General features: G+C 48.3%; 1 protein-coding gene across 4 annotated transcripts in view; it reads left to right on the top strand.

The window, feature by feature from the left end:
- PLPP4 (phospholipid phosphatase 4) overlaps positions 1–13577 on the top strand; it is a 109599-nt gene that overhangs the window by 44192 nt on the left and 51830 nt on the right. Inside the window, exons 2-4 of one of the 4 annotated variants that reach the window (XM_015590632.1) lie at positions 4295–4385; positions 8961–9024; positions 11116–11205. The exons of the other annotated variants lie outside the window; for them this stretch is intronic. Of the exons in view, the coding sequence (XP_015446118.1) occupies positions 11124–11205 (82 nt within the window). The 5' untranslated portion in view covers positions 4295–4385; positions 8961–9024; positions 11116–11123. The remainder of the gene's footprint in view (positions 1–4294; positions 4386–8960; positions 9025–11115; positions 11206–13577) is intronic. 4 annotated transcript variants of the gene reach the window in all.

Raw genomic sequence — 13577 nt, 5'->3', positions numbered from 1 at the left:
GACAATTTAATTTTTAGCCTCTTGAGAAGTCTGAGACAGCTCTTGCTCTGTGAAGGGCTGTAATTGTTTACCCACAGCAGGGCCCATCTCAAGTGTCTGCCTGTCCTGAGCTGCCTTTCTAAGTACTTTGCAGCGTACCTTTCCATCAGTTCTGGAAATTAAGGCAGTTGGGGCCCCCTCATTTTGTCTGATGTGAATAAACCCCAGGGACAAGCTCTTCTCTGCCCAACATCCTAATGTAGGGGTGCTCTGCTTCGACCCCGGGGCTATTAAGAGTGTTTGGCATACTCGTGCCTCTGCCCCTTCAGACATGCCACTCTGTGCTTTGTCGATTCCCAGAAGCCTCCTGGCAGCACGGTGCCGTGCGTCTGCGCGTGGGGGCGACCCACTTTTTGGGTTTAGCGACGGCTGGGGACTGACGACACTTCCTGTGCTGGTTTCATTGTTGGATGCGCAAAGCGGGGCCCTCGTTGGGGACGTTGGTTATGTAGGGCGTGGGCGGGGGCCCTGAGTGGATTAGGCTCTTCCTGTCCCCAACCTCCTACCTGCACTCAGAGGTGCCCCCTGCTCAGACCTAAGGGCACAGGTGGGCTGGCGCTTAGAGCATTCTCTTCCCGTATGCCTGGTCACAGGATCCTGGGACCCCCTTTACTGATGTGGCTCATTCGTTAGCAGTTGCCCAGGGGTGTTGGGCTAAGGGGATCACTGCGGTTCAGGACGGCCACCCAGGCAGCAGGGCAGCCCCAGCTGGGGGCGTCCGGGTCCCACGAGCTGCGTGCGCTCTGCATTCGCTTCTCTCTCCAAACTCTAGTCTTGTTCTCTGTAGCAGGAGGAAAATGTTTCCACTGGATACTGTCTACAGAGTAGTGAGAGGATTAAATAAATGCCAGGAAAGCCCCTGCCACATCGTAGGTGCTTAATCCATGACTGCCGCCACTCACATTTCTGTGACCTGTCCATGTCCCTGGAAATGAGCCCCCTTACTTCCTCCTCCATACCAGAGAGAAGGCATTACCACGCTCCTTTCTACAGCGAGAACTGCTATCACACTGGTTAAAAGCAGCTAAGAGCTTGATTTAGTCTCGGCACAAATCCCCGGTTTAGCACTTATTAGCTCTGTGACCTCCGGCAGGTTGCTTAACCTCTCTGTGCCTTAGTTTCCTGTTCATTAAGTGAGGTGTCTCCTTCTCAGGGTCGCTGTGAGGACTGAAGGGGATAATTTGCATGAAGGGCTAGAGCAGACCGTGGTTCTCCGTAAGTTCTGAGAACATGTTAGCCTTCGTCATCTGAGGCGTGTGTGTACATGTAGCGGCCCGGTACTCATAACTAGCGGGGAAAACTCAAGCTGAGAGGAATCAGCATATTCCCTGCATCCTGCAGCAGTGATTGGTTGGAATTCCCTGTTCTGGTCTCTCTCGGGTCCCATTCAGTAAGCACTAGCTGTTCACTGTCTGTCTACACTGGGCTCATACCCACAATTTTCAAACTTTTATTCGTAAGCCATGGAAACATTAAGCTAAGTGAAAACAATACCTGTGCATTTGGGTCCTTCACCTCCACCCTGGTTTGGAGATGGAACCACCGCCCACCTCCATGTCTCTGTGTCCGTCATCATCTTCACGGCTCCGGCAGCAGAGCAGGGCTAATGAAGGGCTTGGTCGGAACCGTGGGAGTGGAGTACGCGGAGATCTGATTCAGTCTGATTTGCAGAGTGCAAATGGGGCATTTATTCTCTCTTCATTCCTCTTTTGCCCCAGAAGGAAATGGTTTTCCTAATGTGTTGGCTTCCGGGGTTCATCTCTTAATTCCAACTTGAAGTTGAAAGGTATTTGTAACAAGAGGAGTAGATGATGAATGTGAATATGTCTCTGTCAGCGCTGCTGTTAGGACATGACAGCTGTGTTTCCAGGAAGAAGAAACAAGACCGGAGCCCAAATGCCGTAGGGATGTCACATGCAGACATCTCTTTGCAGCCACTTGGGTGGTGCTGTGACTCTGTCTGGTGGATGCATTCCCTCTCTGTGAAGCTCATCAGGTGGGGAGCCTAGTTTGTCCTGGATGCTTAGCATCGGCCTAAGAAGCAGTTAAATTAAGTGTGGTCTGGTTGGGCGGGTGTGGGGGGGATCCAGTTAGGTGCAGGAGAACCGAAGCAGGGAACAGTGCTAAGAGAGACCCCCTTGGCCATCAAGCTATGGGCCTGGAGCCACTGGGCAGCCCTGATGCCTTCTGCGGCTCCCACTCTGGGGCTTTGAGCAGTGAGTCTCCTGGGTGATGCCCCCATCTCCTGTTTAGTTGGTCCACTCCTGCTCAGCCTCTGGAGACTCTGTGGGAATGTCTTGCCAACTGGTACTTCCTCTGGGGTTTTATTTCTGTCTAACCACAGAGTATGTGATCTCGGATTGTCTGGTAAGGTTTTCTTCAGTTCTCTGTTTCTCATATTAAAGATTTGACTGTCGGTGGAGTCATTGCGGGGCTGTCAGCTTTCGGTGAGTTGCTTTCTTCTGTTTGGGGGCAATCGCCCAGTTTTGGTGTCTGAAGTAAGAGGAAGCAGGGAACTATGGGCTTCTCTGACTTCGATAGTAACCATGAACTTCAGTAAGCAGGGGCTTCGGTCATCTCTCTTTAAATCCCGAATGCTGAGGCAGAACTCTGACACAGGGCTTCTCGGCCACCAGCATCAGTATCATTAGAGATGCTTGTTACAAACGTAGATTTTCAGATCTGCCTAGTAAGCCTGTTCGAGGGAATTGGCATTGTCACAGTCCTGCAGCCATTCAGGTGTGAGAGCCGTGGCCACTTGTGGAGACTTTCACAGGCTTACTGGGGAACTCTTAACTCATGAATGAGTGTCGCCTTTTGGGTCATCCCTGGGCATGGTCTCTGCTTGCCTGCTTCAGTTCTGACTGTCATACAGCTTCCCTGTGCCACATCCCTCTGCATACCCTCCATGGGACATGACCTGCTTAGTTGATGTTTAAACAGCCAAGGCATTCAGGTCTAAGGCTGATAAGACGTTCTCATCAAGCTCGTTACTACCATTTGTGGTCGGAAAGAAACCCATGAGTGAGCAGATGGATTCTCATGCCTCATGAACTGTCTCTGAAGACAGCTCCCAAAAAGGGGTCCCCAAGGTGTTCTGAGCTCTGGCAGTCTGGTTGTAAGTATGTAGAACACCTTCAGTTATTTTGAAGGACCATGTTCATTTGAATGAATTTTGTCCTTGGAAAAGTATCTTCTCGCCGTGCTTTAGTCCTACTAAGAAGCCCCTCTCCAAAAAGTGACATCGTGTCAGAGCACAGGTGGAGGTTTCCTGTGTGAACAGTATTGATCAGTACTTAATCACAACTCCACCCCTCCCACCAACTGTGAGGCCAACTGTGGATTTGTGGGATATTTCAGGCCCTTCTGATATTGTTATCCTGAGATGTTATAATCATAAGGAAGTAGCGTAAATATCTTTTTCTTGGTTGTTGGAGTGTTGCAAACCACCTACTAATTAGAGATGCTGAATAAAGATCAGATGTGGGATACAGAAAACCTGGTTTCCAAAGACTGGCCTTGGTACTCACCGGCTGTGTGTCCTTGGGCACATCCTTGAGTCCCCAAGCCTGATAAAGAGTCACAGAGCCATTGTGAGGATTTAAGAGACTCTACTACCCGATGGTACCTAAGCACAGGTCCTGCCTCCTAGCAGGTTCTGTAATGACCGTTGCTTGCATCTGAATCCTGCCAGCTTGGTTCATTAAACGCCTAATGCATTTCTGTGTGCTTTGGGTCGGGGGAGGAAAGGGGATGGAGAACAGCGAGAAGAGAGACTTCATGAAAAAGGACTGACCTCTGCTTTGCCGAGGAAATGAATATTCAACAAAAGAACACCAAGAGGGAATGAATTGATTGACTCTAAGCGAGTCCCACATACTCCCGTGCTGCTGGAGAGCTGGGGATGGGAGGCCAAGGGTTCTTACACCTTCCTGCAGAGAGGGACGTGAGGGAGCTTACTGGCAAAGATGAGTCATCATAATTATAGACTTCTTTTTCGTTTTAAAAGCCACCATTTTAAGCGCAGCTCCCAGCAATTACAAATCAGTTATAACCCACAATCACACCTCCAGTTTTTTAAGTCTGCGGAGTCTCTAAGTATCGATGTAAATCCTTCGCCTTTTTTTTGAGGTCAGGAGTTCAGTAAGATCATTCAACTAGTGAGTCTAAATAAAGCTAACTGGAACTAATTATCAATCAGCCCTCTGATGGCAAGCTGCTGTCCTCATAAGGAATTATTTGTTATTTCTTCCAGGCAATTTCTTTCCTCACGCCCCTGGCTGTTATTTGTGTGGTGAAAATTATCCGGCGAACAGACAAGACTGAAATTAAGGAAGCCTTCTTAGGTAGAGTATCCTCAGTTCCTGTTTTAGGGGATGGGGCTAAACTGAATTTGATCACTCGATTTTAAAAAGTCTCATTTGCACCCAATTGATTTTTCTCTTGGTCAAATTAAACTTGGGAGATACAAGATGAGAGAAACTTTAAGCCTTAAGAAACGCCAGCGCACAGATAGAAGTGCCATTAGCTTCCGAGGCCGCCTGTGTCGCTGTCCTTGGTGCTGAATGTGACCGCGTGTCTCCATTCAGAGGTCTGTGCTGCTCAGGAGGTGAGGCACAGGGAACTTGAAGCTTTGTCACCACTCATTGATTGTCCAGTCTCACATTTGTGGCTAATAGACCCACATCACAGGCAATTGAGAAATCAACTCCTGGACCAATCACCCTTCTGGCTAGGGGCAGAACTGGGCAAAAGCTACTGCAAAATAAAATAGAAATTGGAAACAAGCTCCATAATTTATCTTCACTTTGGGGACATTTTGGCAGTTAAGCGAGTGTTATTGTATAATCTTTGCCACTGATTATAACACCATTGTTACAAGCCCTCCCCGAGCTAAGCCATATCTGCATGTGACACATGCTTGACATTTTTAGGATTAAATTCGTTTTTCTGATCTGCGTATTAATCAAACGCTGAGTAAATGACAGTATTAAGAGAAAGCCAAAACTACATGGCTTGTTTAACAATCAGAATAAACTTCCTAGTAGCTGGCTTTTCAGTTTTGCGATTATTAGGAAAACTGAATTATGTTTATTTTTTAATATCACACATACAAGTTACCCAAACCCTCACACAAACTGCATTGTTGGTATGTTATATGGACTTAACATTCAGTTAGGTAGTAAATCTGGAAATGTGCGATTCCCCACTTTTAAAGGGTATGTTTGTAAATTATTGGGCTTTGAGAAAATGAAAATGTAGCAAAATGTCATCTTCCTTTTTTTGGTGAGGGGAAATCTAGGGTACACAGCAGTTAAGAGGCTTTCTGTCTGAAGCAGGACAGGGACATTTCTTATATAACTCAGCTTTGGTTAGGTTCTGTCTAGTTGAAAAGAACAGAATCCCTCTCAAATGAGCTCAGACGAATTAGGGATTTAGTTACAGAGTTATACAAACGATCGATCTCACAGACATCCAAGAATCGGGGCAAGGACAGAGGAGCCTCTTGGGACTGGAGTTAGGGAGCTGGGACATCAGTGGTGGAGACACCCTCTTGGCTCATGACCGCTCCTTTCTGTCATGAGCCCGCCTTCTTCCCCCCGCACCCCCTGCCTTATTGTCCTGTCCAAATGTCATGTCTGCTCCCCGTACTTCTGTTCTGTGCGAGGCTTGGGCTGCCCCATGCCGGCATGACTGTCAGCTCCAGAGCCACGTCCAAGTTGCACTGCATCCTGTTGTACAGACTTCCCAGGCGGAGACTGCAGCTCATCTCATTTCTGAAGCCTGACCCCAAAAGTCTCTAAGATGCCCTCCCTCAAGTCGGGCATGTGCCCCAGGCTGCTCATCTGTGGTTGAGGGTTTGCTGGTCACGTGGTCTCAGTCTCTTCAGCGGAGGTGGTGGAAAGGCCAGTTTTTCCAAGAAGGGCATAGGTGCTCCTCCTACACATGGCTCGAGCAGTCGTGGTAGCGTCTGGACAGATACCACTGTGGTTCCCAAAATGTCCTGTTGGGAGCCCTCTCAGTGGACCTGGAAGTCTTTTTGCCTCACTCTTTATTCTAGTCTCTCCCTTGGCATGGAACCCCAAGGTACGGGGCTGTGAGAGAGAACAGTCTTTCAAGGTTATGGTTATAATTTACTGCCGGCTTTTGGAGTCAAGATGTTGTTCTGGCAGTAAGTAGCTCACAGTTACTTTTTCTAGACATTTTTTTATTCACAGCAAAATCTTCCTTCAGTGACATCTCGCAGTTGCACCCCATACCCTGCCTCCTGTACGTTAACAGAGAAGGAGCATTCCTGTCTGTTCTGTTTGTCTAAATAAATCAGAGCCTGCCCTGTAGAAAGGATGAAGAGCTTTATGTCGTACACATTTTTCTTTTTAAATCACTTGTTTTAGGAAGTCTTGAATATAGGGGGTGGAGGAATGATTTTTAAAAACTAAGGACAGAAAACTAGGTGTAGCTTTTCCAATGTTACCTGGAATTCAGGACTTTCTCAGTGAAGGTAGTTTAGTGCTTAGGTCCCTTCTTTACTCGGGCATCTTCCGCAGACCTGGGTCCCTTATCTGTATGTCCCCAGCGGCCACCTTTGTGAGAGGAGTGAAGCTCAGCTCTTGCAGCATCAGGGGTTCAGGCAGCAGAACAGCCAGGTCTGTAGAACGGGGAATGCCGTCACGCAAGGAAGGTGCTGTATGCCCAGCAACAACAAAAGTAACAACAGGAGCCCTCTAAGCCTCTGGGATGCTTATTGAGCAGTAGCGACCTCCGCACAGACCACCGACAGGCCAACTCATCTGACCCATGGCTTTGAATTTCTGGTTTGTCTTTCTAACTTCTCTCAAGCCTGCAGTGCTGTGAGATGCTGTTAGCACAGCCCTTGTGAACCCAGTGGGTTACTGTTAGCCAGAAGCACTCCTGGTTCATTAGGGTCATTCATTCCCTGCTCGGCCAGCCTTTCCTGCATCTGACCTCAGCCCAGCCTTCTCTCTGGTATCAGTGAGAGGTTCCTAAGGGGCCTCAGATGAAAATAACAATCAGTTCAGTGTATTTCCAGAATACTGTGATGGCTTCCACCCTAAATATCGTCACTCTGGATCCCCGCTCCTTTCTGTCCCCTTCAGATTTTTGGACCAGAGAGTAAAATTGCCAGCTGTTGGTGGATCCAACACATCCACACATTTTCTAGCTCAGCTACTGGAAGCGTTTCAAAGAACGGCTCTGTGCTACAGTAAGCCCAGCCGGTGCGGAGGCTGGGGACGTGTTTGGAGTTCGGGATCCGTACAGCGTCTGTGAAGTTTAGTGGTCTGTGAAGTTCCCCAAAGGCACTGGAAGATCAGCTAGTGCTGCTTGTTCGCAGAGACCTTTCTGTGCTAAGGCCATGTTGGGACCAGGATAAAAAGGAGTCTGGCCCCACCGAGAAACACAGCAGTGAGCCCGCTGGATCGGCCCTAACGGGAGCGACTCCGGTCATTTCGGGGCGATCTCACGGCCCGTTCGCTGTCACGGCTTTGGGAGAACACAACAGTGAAGAGAGCCCAGGAACTTTTTTCTCCTCTTTTTGAGGGAGACCTTTCAACAGTGCTCCGAGCACGTGAGAGAGAAGGGAAGCCAGCATCTTAGGAAGGAAGGGTCTGTGTGTGCAGATGTAATCAGAGGATTTCTCCGAGTCCCCCACTCTGGTCCCAGTTTTATACCCCAGGTGCTTGGTGTTTAGGTGGCAGTGCCGTGCTGCTAACTCGTGCTCTGCTCTCCACCCCAGTGGCCTGAGAGACGGCAGTGTTCTCCATCTCACGCTTCAGAGATTAATTTCCCTTTGACAAAGGTGTTTATTTGAACCGGTTCCTCCCATTCTCTCTGCTTCCCATGACTTGTTAAAAGCAGGTGGGTTTTTAACCCTCTCGGTGGCCCACGGCCTCTCCACGGCACTTTCCACTCATAGAACACACATTTGTCTCCTTCCATGACCATGAATTGCTCTGGGCAGCTCCTTCCTGAAAATGTCCTTCCACTGCTCTTTTCTTACATAAATCTCAGCTAGTACTCAATAGTTAGTATTCGCCAAAGGGAAGTGGTAGCTCATGTGCTTTATTATTCAACAAAGCGACGGGATGGGCGTCAGCAGGTTTTATCGTGGAGGCATGGCGTTCGACCTTCCGTCACACGGACTTGCCTTCTGTGCAGTCTTGATAAACACAGGAGAGAGATGCAAGGTCCTCGCAGAGACAGCGCTGTGACTCATGTCACTGGCACCCTTTGCATGATCTGTACTTCATCCGTCAGTTCTCTCAAGATGCTTGGAAAAAGTCCCCACGCCGTAGATTTTCAAATAACGTATTCCAGAAGGTCCTGCTGTTTTTAAGTGGCAAAAAGCACCACCTGCGCCAGCCTGCGCAAAGCCCAGCGAGGTGCTGGGACTTCCTCTTCTCAGAAACCGTGGTCTGCTTGATAACAGATGGACAGCTGTCGGCAGACGGGTCAACAAGGACATAATCGCCATGTGGGAATGTCCTACTCTGCAGAAGGATCCTAGCAGTGGCTCTGATGACAATTATGTCTGAGAAGGTTGCCGAAAGGAAATTTAAAAAGTTAATGTTTCTTGCTACCAGTAAAAGAAATTCTACATGCTATAGTATTAAATCTGTTCATATTATCTGGGACATGATAGATGGATTTCTCTACAATATTGACAATTTCAAAGAGGAGAGATAAATTTTATGTCATAGGGAATTGGAACTTTATGAGTTACTTTCCAAAGTCCTGCCCTAATTATATTTTTATTCTAGCCACCCACGATTCCCTCTGTTTTTTAAAGTTTTAGTTCCTATTTCTATGGTCATAAATGAAATAGAATTATGACGATAGTGATGGTAATTTTGATTTGAGAGCCAGCTGGTTATTTTTCTGTCTCTTGGTTTGTTTTGTAGCTGTGTCCTTGGCTCTTGCTTTGAATGGAGTCTGCACAAACACTATTAAGTTGATAGTGGGAAGGTAAGTTCCGAAAAGAAGCACGTGGTGACTCAGATGCTCAAGGTCGTCTGTGTAGGAACCTTGGCCACAGACACTGGATGGGACAGATTTGAGTTCTTCTGGTTTTCCCTTAAATTGTTGTCCTTCTGGGATTTCTGTCCTCAGCATAGATCCCTCTTCTCCTTTGAATTACGATCCCACTATTTCAGAAAATAAGAGGTCCATAGTAAAGAAGGACCCACTGACTATGCCTGCTTGCGGGCCAAGGTCCACTGCCGGCCTTTCCAGTCCATCTGCTGCTGTTCCAGGGCCTCATCAGACACCCACTCATTTGTCAGTTTTGGCCTCCAAAAAATAAATAAGATTATTTATTTGTTGCTCTCTTTGGGATAAGAAGTATGGATTGGCATTGGAGTGTTGGCTGATGGCACATTTCTCTTACCCTCCTGGGAAATGATTTCTGTTCTCCATTGACCTTGCCTTTGCCCCTGACTGCTCTGGAAGTCAGTCCCTGTAGAGTCCAGCAGTCAAAAGACCTGAATTCGAGACCTGACTTTGGCCCTGAGCAGCCGTTGGCCTTGAACAGGTTAGGTCCCCTCTCAGAACCTCAGCATTTACTGGTCGTCCACTTGGTGCAGGGCACCGGCCGGGCACCGCGGGGGCGGCAGATGGATCCAGACTGGGCAGTCTGTGCCCTGATGCTCTAGCGTTTCCCCAACATTGCATGTTTAGGGTTACCATGGGGCCCTAATAAAATGCTGATTCTCGGGCCTTTCTGCTCTGAGGGTTTGCTTCAGTAGGTAAATAAACCCTCTTAGAGAAGTCCTAGCTGAGTAGGTGAACACCAGCAGCTCTGATAGATTTTGAAATTATTAATTATTGATATGTTTTAGATATCGATAGATTATTGTTGGGCCTACATCCCAGAGCTGGGAGGGCCAGTGAGACAGTGCATGTGAAGCGTGACCAGTTTATGCAGAAAGCGGGCCCTGTGTTCCCAGCAGTAGCAAAGCCTCGCCCGTAGTGGGCGTTCAGTAGATATTAGTTGGATTGATGTGAGGCAGTCGGCCATCTCACACCTGTAGGAGAACCCTCACCTGAGTGAGGAAGAAAAGAACAGGGTGAAGTATGTAGGTGCAGGAATCCAAGTGCTGGGGTTCAGAGCTGGTCTCTGCCATTTACTGGTTGTATGTGACCTTGGGCAGGAGTGTCATCTTTCTGAGCCTTCATTTCTGCACCTGTAAAATGAAGAAAGTCCCAAGGTCTGCCTTGGGGTTGTCATAAGAATCTTATGACAGAACACGCGTGCAGTGCTCAGCACTGGGTCTGGTACCCAGTAAGGACTCAGTAAGGCTTAGCTGTGACTGTGACAGGAGGCTCAACCCCACTCCCCTGGAGAGGGCTGTCTCTCAGGACACCGGGCGACTTTGTGCTCTGTGTCATGGGGCAGGGCTTTTAGGTCCTCTCAGTGAGGACAGGAGGCTCAACCCCACTCCCCTGGAGAGGGCTCTCTCAGGACACCGGGCGACTTTGTGCTCTGCATCATGGGGCAGGGCTTTTAGGTCCTCTCAGTGAAGTTAACTGAGGCCTGCTGTCTGAGAAACAGCAGTTGGCCATTAAAATTCAAGATAAAGGGCCCTGAGCAGCCTGGAGTCTTGGGTCCTAGAAGCAGCTTCGGAAGGTCAGGGCTGCGGGTGGAGGCAGGAGCTACCTCTTCTTACTCGGCCAGCGCTGGGCTCAGGTGCCTCCTGTAAGTAGTTAACCCTCAGGACTTCACCTTGGGTAGGTAAGGACCTCCCCCTTCTATGGATGTGGAAACTGAGGCTGGGGGAGGCTCCACGACCTTCCCGAGGTCAAAAAACTAGTAAGTGGCAGAACTGGAGTTGCCAGTCAGATCTTTCTGACCCCGAAGTCTGAGCTTTTCCTCAGACCCCCCACGTCTAGGACGCTCCGTGCGGAGCTCGGTGGAGGTGGCAGAAGGAGGAGCTGGGGGAAGCAGGGAGCGGCGGGGGTCAGCTCGGGGTCCGTTTGTGATGGCAGCGTTTTATATTGAAAATGTCCATGGTGTCTTTTGTAGACCTCGCCCCGATTTCTTTTACCGCTGCTTTCCAGATGGAGTGATGAACTCGGAAATGCACTGCACAGGTGACCCCGATCTGGTGTCCGAGGGCCGCAAAAGCTTCCCCAGCATCCACTCCTCCTGTAAGTTCTCTGACAGGGACATCTTTCCTGGCCACTTTCTGTGGGAGTTTAGGTGGCGGGGAAAGTGTTGGGGTGTGGATGTTGAGCATGGTTCATTTTTCTTCCCTGTAGGGTGTTTGGCTTAGAAACAAGATCTTCAACTGCAGGTGATAAGCCTGTGAACGAGGCCCTGGGGTGTACAGAACGTTAGATGTGTTGCTTTGGTGAGCTCAGCAGGGTGTGACAGGTGACACTTTACCCTATGGCCATGCAGTTCAGGGACTGGACTGTATGCAGGGGAATTTCCCATGCCCCCCTGGGACCTTCTGCTTTTCAGCCCAGTGTTTGCTCTAGTTGATTTCTTCAATGAGGTATAGTGTGTGTGTGTTCACATATATAGTGTATATATACCGATTTGTGTGTGTGTGTATGTACACGCATGTACATATGTATATATACATATACACACCCACATATACACTCTGTATATAATCCGATTATAGATATTTGAGCTGGCACAAGCCTCAAGGCAAAGACTAAATAATATAAATCAGGTGCAGTGTGATGTAGTGGAAAGAACATGGTCTTTGAAGTATGACCAGTCCCGCCTCTGCCAGGTATTACCTCTGTGACTTACCTTCTCTGTGCCTCAGCCCCTGCTGTGTAAAATGGGAATGACGACACCTTCCTTATTGGCTGGGGAGAGGGTTAGAATAAGTGATGACGATCACTGACATTTCTGGAGTGTCTACAATGCCAGAATGTTTAGGTGCATTATCTTACTTAATCCACTCGCTGTATGTAAAGTACTTAGCATAGCGCTTTAAGTAAACAGTAGTTATCCAGGTTATTGTTTATTGGCAGAGCCGAGGTTTCCAGCGTATCTTGGCTCCTGTCTTCATCCATTCCATCAGTGTTTATTGATCAAATTCAAAAAAAGTATTCACAGTCCACGTTCATTTAAATAAATAACTCGTTTCATCCTCTCGTTTCTTGGAGAGCTCAGTAGGTCGAATGGCGGCACCCCAAGAGATATGTCCAGGTCCTAGCCCACACAACCTGTGAACATGACCTCACTTGGAAAAAGGGTCTTTGCAGATGTAACTCAGCTAAGGATCTCAAGATGAGATCATCCTAGATTTAGAGTGGGCCCTAAATCCAATGGCAGGTGTCCTTGTAAGAGAAAGGCAGAGGGATATTTGAGACAAAGAGGAGAACGCTGCACGAAGTTGGAGGCGGAGATTGAAGTGATGCAGCTACTAGTCGAGAAGCACCTGTCACCAGGAGCTAGAAGAGGCCAGGAAGCAGCAAGAACCTTCAGAGGGAGCGTGGTCCCGCCGACACCTTGATTTTGGACTTCTGGCCTCTAGAACTGTGAGAGCACTAATTTAGATTGAACACCAACCAGTTAGTAGAAAGGGTCCGGCTTTAGAGTCACCGGAGAGAGTGAGAGAAAGCATGTCACTCTGTGCGTGGTTCTTTAAAATGCCCTCTGAGGTTACTGTGGCAAGAGGCGGAGGCCATGCATGAGGTTCAGGTTCTTCTGAGCTTCGGATATAGCTGTTACTTAAGGCAGACCATGAACTTGGAATTGCTTCATCTTCTTTTTTCCTCTCCGAAGTCACATTTTAAATGAGTTATCTGTTTGGGGGGAGTCGTAGGTGCCAGCTGGAGAAATGTCTGCTGTATTGAGTCCTGTCTTCTTATCGTCTGGGCTTCTGATGCTGAAATTGTTTAGAGGTACCTGGGATGGGATTCACCTGGGCTTGCCTCCCACCTGCTCTCCATCTCTATCTTTGTGGGGTCACTTAGGGTCTACATGTTCTATTCTCCTGAAGACTTGGTACTGAGCTTTAAGGGGCTTCAAAAATTTAAAGTTGTAAGAAGTGAAACTGTATGGCAAAACCTTAATCCTGGCTTTCGAACGGTTGACTGTTGCATTGCGACTTGGGAAGGAAATAGCTTTCATGTGAATAACTCGAGCTAGACGACTGCTGGACCACAGAGGTTTCGATGTACACTCTCTGTATCAGATGCTATTTCTGACAGGGCTGCCTGCCAAGCTCGCCGCCTTGTCAGTGCCTGGCTGATGTCTCATCCATGCTAGACAAGCTTTTTCGACAGAGATGTTACTCTGTCTTTTGCTTAAGATGCTACTTAAAATGTTATAAATTGTTACTACTTGGCAGACACAGCATCCTACCCAGCCTCTGGCCTTTGATAGTGGTCTTTTCATCTGCTCTTCCTCTTTTATGACAGGTCAGTGATTGCCTTGCAGGGAGCTGCCATATCCACTTAGAAAAACCACCAGTGCTGTTTTCTGGATTCCTGTTGAGCAAATAAGCCTAGTGGTGGAGTGACTCTTTGTTCCTCAGAGCGGGTGGCGGACCTCA

The sequence above is a fragment of the Pteropus alecto genome, unplaced genomic scaffold, assembly GCF_000325575.1.
Source record: "Pteropus alecto unplaced genomic scaffold, ASM32557v1 scaffold205, whole genome shotgun sequence".
Lineage (NCBI taxonomy): Eukaryota > Metazoa > Chordata > Mammalia > Chiroptera > Pteropodidae > Pteropus > Pteropus alecto.
This window is presented reverse-complemented; position numbering and strand designations above follow the sequence as displayed.